At 38.9% G+C, this 6,000-nt stretch overlaps 1 protein-coding gene across 1 annotated transcript; it reads right to left on the minus strand.

Moving 5' to 3' along the window:
- Window positions 1-3,257: 3,257 nt before the first annotated feature.
- On the minus strand, window positions 3,258-6,000 carry LOC127181140 (extracellular calcium-sensing receptor-like; the record flags this gene model as incomplete). Its single annotated transcript, XM_051135690.1, has 5 exons — window positions 3,258-4,216; window positions 4,319-4,442; window positions 4,553-4,780; window positions 4,917-5,744; window positions 5,911-6,000. Coding segments are annotated over 5 exons (2,169 nt in total), but the record flags the coding sequence as incomplete, so codon positions are not given.

The raw sequence follows: 6,000 nt of genomic DNA on the forward strand, positions 1-6,000 counted from the left end.
GAGTCTATGGAAATCAGATGTTGTTTCTGTGTTGTTTCATTTGTGCATTTTCAGTAGATCACCTATAACAAGGTGTTACAGCATTTTTAACACTGCACAGTTTTTTTTTTTTTTTTTAAGATTTATTTTTGGCATTTTTGCATTTTTTTCGATAGGATATAGTAGAGTAATAACAGGCAGCAAAGTGGGAGAGAGAGAGGGGGAGGGGGACGGGATTGGGAAAGGTTCACAAGCTGGGACTCAACTTGGGACATCCGAAGCACAATAGCGCTGTGCACTGGAGCACTGCACACAATGTGTCTGCCTCGACCAATGCTAGGTAGACTGTTCCAGAGTTTGGATGCTAAAGAGGAAAATGACCTACTGCCTGCATTCAATTTTGAATCTTGAGATTGTATTGGACATGAAGGACTATAATGCGATAAGAGCTCTCTCAAGTACTGAGGAGCTAAACCATTTCAAGCTTTGTAAGTAACTAGCATGATTTTAAAATGTATGCAATGTTCAGTAAGGAACCAGTACACTGTTTATAGAAACAGGCTAAATGGTCATACCCCTATTGTCATTTTCTTCCCTCTTTTTCTCTCTCTCTCTCTCTCTCTCTGTGTGCGCATGCGGGAGCGATTGAGCGGTGCGTGGTGTGTGAGGAGTGCAAGCGGTTTGTCTGTGAGTTTTTTTCTATCTTTTCTATCGATTCTAAGAAAGTATTTGGAGGTTTGTTTGTGGAGTGGTATTCTTGGAGTGGGGTGGGGCGCTGCCGGTCAGCGTTTGCTGAGTGGGATGGCGGCGTCTGGAGGGGTTTCGCTGGAACAGCTAACCAGGCGGCATGGCATTAAAGTTGTTCCAGCGGAACGCTGTTCGGTGGAGGAATGTAGCCTAGCTGTGGCTAAAGTTGTTGGACATAAAAGTGTCTTATCGGCGGCGAGAATGAACAGTGCAATTGTTCTGTTTTTAGACGACGTCAATAAAGTTAATGAGATTGTGACAAGCGGAATCGTTTTAAATGACGCTTATACGGCGGTGATGCCACTAATGCAACCAGCGAAAAAGGTTGTTTTGTCTAAAGTTCCACCTTTCATTAAAGATGAAGTGATTGTTAGGGAATTGGTTAGACATGGAAAGATTGTGTCGCAGATTAAAAAGATCACTTTGAACAGCAAATCTGCTGAATTAAAACATGTGGTTACATTTAGGAGACAGGTGTACTTTTTTTTTTTTTTTTGTTGTGTATTTTTGTTGTGAATTGTTGAAAATTGTGCAATAAAAGAGTTGTTAAAATTCAAAAAAATTCTCTCTCTCTCTCTCTTTTTTAATTCTTGTTGAACTGTCATTTAATACAGGTTTAAAATATTGTGTGCAACTAGGCACACAATTTGTAATAATTTTTATAGCGCAAATTTAAAAACGGCATAACAAGTTTATAGGTTCAGCTCTATCATGCCACCATTGCTGCTGAAAACTACTCCAGATCTACAAAACATTAAATTTACTAATGAGTCACTTCTGGAGGTTTGTACAGCCCTCTCAGTGCTAAGGTCCACCTATTTGGAGCTGGCTCTCATCTCTGTTTATACCTAAATCTCCTACATGTAACCTGCATGTGGGCAATTTAGAACTATATATGAACCTGGACCACAACACCAGTCATAATGGGCAAGTTTTGGGAAATTAGATTTATACATCATCTGAAAGCTGAATAAATAAGCTTTCTATTGATGTATGGTTTGTTGAAAATCTGGAGTCTGAAGGTGCAAAAAATTAAATTAAGTTGTGATATTTTTATGGTAGGAAATTAACAAAATATATTCATGGAACATGATGTTTACTTGATTATTGGCATTAAAAAAAGTTATTTAACCCATACAATGTATTGTTGGCTATTGCTACAAATATAGCAGTGCTACTGGTTTTGTGATCCAGGGTCACATATAAGCATGGCTGTAAACAGAAACATGTATGCTCCACTGTTTTTGACCAAAGTGATATTAGCAACCAAAGACTAATACTGTCCAGCAATGTAGGGTTATGACATTTTAATTACATATTATGAGGTACAAAAAAGGGAAACGTATGCATGGATGAATTGTTCACAATAAGATTAAAAACTTAAATTTAGAAAATAGAAGGAAATAGATTAGATTATAAGAAGAGAAACAGAAACAGATACAAATAGATTTCATCCAGAGTTTAGCAGGAATAAAGGGAATTAGACCACTGTGTTTTTCCTCTCTATTGTAATAGCTCACAATTCCCATTTATTATCTATTTATTCTCAGCATTGTCTAATTATTTGCCATGTTTAAGATCTAATTCTTAATTTTATTTACAGTCTAGTTTGACTGATTTTAAAATATTTTTTGTTAGGCTTGTATATATCACATGAATCTTCCTAAAAGTCATGTTGTTTTGTAAAGTGGATAAGTAAGGGATAATCAACAGCTTGTCATGCATTAAAGGCAAAGAGCCACCTGATGCAAAGTGCATTTAAAATCCTTTAATGCACAGCAAGCTATTGATTATTCAATTTATTCCATGATCATTTGCCACTTGCTCTTTGCAGCGCAATATTTGGCCAGATGGGTAAAAATGACGTGAATGTTATTTTCGTCAGTTACAGCACATTACCTCTAGCATGTTGCCCGTTTCAAATCAGACACAGAGATGAAATAGTGCGGTAAGATCACATTTATTTGAATGAATTATAAAATTTATTTCAATATTCAAATGGGAGAGAGAGAGAGAGAGAGAGAGAGAGAGAGAGAGAGAGAGAGAGAGATGACAATTGTGTGTGCGTTACCTGCGTGCTGCATCCACACATCTCTTTACAAACAATCACATAAAAAACATAGATTTTACCACCTGGTAGCTGAGGAATATAATGTAGCAATCTAGTATTTAGGCTATTTTATTAATAAAAATCAAGGGGATGCATTAACAACAAATTTATGTGTGCTCGCAGCGCAATCTGCGATCTACGACTTCTCTCCCTGTGTGTGTGTTTGTGTGCATCAATTAAGGCAGCACATTAATATAGAATGGTGATTAAACTGACTTGGAACTACCTGTGCATTAAATGGTTTTACTACACACCTGCTAGCCAATCAGAATCCAGTATTCAGACTGACCATGGAAAAATGAGATTTGGAAAATGCCCCAACCACACAAACACTTTTTAGATTACTCCTACCCCCTTAATTAAATTACAGCTACAGTAACAACTTCAGCTTAATTAAGATATGTAAATCTTAAAAGATATGTAAAACTTAAAATCTGTAATTTGCGTGTGTGTATATTATACGGTACAACTATTTCTGTGTTTATCTCCCCATGATGGCTTTTTTAGTGTTTCTCTCTGGATGTAAAAGGATGATGTAGCACTTTGGGGCAAATATGGCCACTAGTAATCCAAAACTTGAAGCCAGGATGGCAAATATCTCCATAGCAACTGCATATTTCCCTGGTGAGCTCACATATGCTGGAACAAATGTAATCCACACAGCACAGAAGATTAACATGCTAAAAGTGATGAACTTAGCTTCATTAAAATTATCTGGAAGTTTTCTTGCCAGAAAGGCTAACAGGAAGCTTACTGCTGCCAAAATTCCAATATATCCCAAAAGCACTGAAAAACAAGCCACTGAGCCAATAGCACATTCATATACTATTTTAGAGCGGATATACTGGTTGTTTTTATAAGGTACTGGAGACGCAGTTGATAGCCAGACTCCACATATCACAATCTGGAGTGCTGTTAAGACCAGAACAGTGCACCTTTGTTGAGCTGCTTCAAACCATTTCATTGTTCCTTTGCCCTCTGGTCGAGATGACTTGAACACAGCTATTACCACCATAGTCTTGACCAGGATGCTGGAAATGCATAGGACAAAGCTTATGCCAAACACAGCATGTCTTAACTGACATGTCCACAATTGTGGCTTGCCAATAAACAGCAGCACACACAGGAAACACAGTTTGAGTGACAACAGCAGCAGAAAGCTGAGCTCTGAATTGTTGGCACGTACTATAGGAGTGTGACGGTGATAAGCAAAGATGACCAACACAAGAGCACAGAAGCAGGTGCCAAGTAGAGATGCAGTGGTCAGAGAGATGCCCAAAGGATCCTCATAGGATAGAAACTCTATTTCTTTGGGGATACACTGGTCCTTATTTGGATTGGACCAGAACTCATCTGGACACATCATGCACTCAGTAACATCTATGAGTAAGGAGACAGAAGGTGGTGTGTTGATATGATTTTTGAGAAATTATATCAAATTATCAAAGTATATACAAATTTTGGTAACAATAATCTGCTGACCTGTTGTATTGGAAATCTCTCCATCTCCGCATTGAAGGCAGTCAAAACAGCAGACAGGAAGGCCCTTCTTTGTGGCTCGTCTGGTTCCTGGGGGGCAATTCTCACTGCACACAGACCGTGGGGGCTGAAAGTGACATCCACTGCTATCAGTCATTTGTTTTTCATCTCTTATACATAATAGTATTTTACATATATCTGCAAAAAGGATGACTTTTAACATAAAAAGTTCATTACTTTTTTATTCTGAAAATTCCAGTATATTGCATCCTCATTCAGCATGAGCACCATCCCTGGTGCTGCCCCTTTACTTATTACACCGACCTTGTGGAACCTTATTGTACCATCAGAGTTTGGTTTCCAGTTTAACACATCATAGATGACCAGAGCATCTCCATTCTTATCAAATGACACATGATCCCCAAAGCCTGTGGTGAAGTTCACTTTCTGTAGGTAGTGAACCAGCTGTACATTTTGTAGACAGGACAGATGTTATATGTTTATCTGAAATAAGAATTAATATAGAGCGCACATTTGGCTGTTCCACATTCAGCTCTTCTATATGCCTGGAGGGAATCTACACTATACCTGTGGGTCTTACCTGCCAGGGTTTTAGATTTGACATGTCGGCACAGCTGTTCCCACTGAATGGTCCTCTCCCTTTCTCACACTGCATCAGGTCATGAAGCGCATGTGCCAGGGCATAAACTGCCTTGTATACATTATAAGATGACCTCAACCCTGACACATCAGTGTATGGTGTGTTTGTGGTGCTCAGATCCTCCAGTCCTGTACAGAATCTTTTCACTTGCTCTCCATCTGTCACTTTACTCTCAGTTTCAAACCTGCACCCAAAAATGTTCTCCCAGAAGATTCTCAACATATTATTTCTTTGATCAGTGTTGGGACGAATACTTAACAGAAAGTCTTGTAGCCCCTGTATCTCTCCATGCCTTATAGCAATGCCCAGTGTACCTCCCAGGAATGGGTGGTAACGTGAAGTGTGAAACATGGGTGAAGTGGCCCAAGCTTCACTTGCAATCCACTGCCTGCCTGTCATGTTCTGCAACACCACCTCATTCATCAAAGGTATGATAAAGGATGTAGGGGCAAAAACAACCACCACTCTAGCTGTAGAGGACTGAATCACTTCCATTATATGCTGAATATCTCTTAGGTTGTTATCATGGGGTAGGAATTCAGAAAAAGCAGCACAAAGTCCAAACAGCTGCATTTCCTGCTGGAAAGCCTGAGCAGCATAGACACCATAATCATCATCACTGTAGAGGAGACCAACCCAGGTCCATCCAAAATGCCTCAAGATCTGAACCATAGCCCGCACTTGAAAGGCATCACTTGGAATTGTTCTGAAGAAAGAGGGGTACTTTTTCCTGTTACTCAAACAGGAGCAGGTGGCATAGAAGCTAATCTTATTAGGAGAGATGGAGAGCAGAGACAGAAATAAAGATGAGAGGAAGATGAATAATTGTATCAGTTTCATATATATATATATATATATATATATATATACATGTATATGAAGTAGTAAACATTTGAAGTGGATCAAAAAATTGGAAATACTTTTTTTTTCATACCATAGGTACTCGAAACAGCCCCAGGACACTAGAAATTGCAATAGAATGAGTAGAACCTGGATCACCTATGATTCCAATCACCGGTGGTGG

The sequence above is a fragment of the Labeo rohita genome, chromosome 18, assembly GCF_022985175.1.
Source record: "Labeo rohita strain BAU-BD-2019 chromosome 18, IGBB_LRoh.1.0, whole genome shotgun sequence".
In the NCBI taxonomy this organism is placed as follows: domain Eukaryota; kingdom Metazoa; phylum Chordata; class Actinopteri; order Cypriniformes; family Cyprinidae; genus Labeo; species Labeo rohita.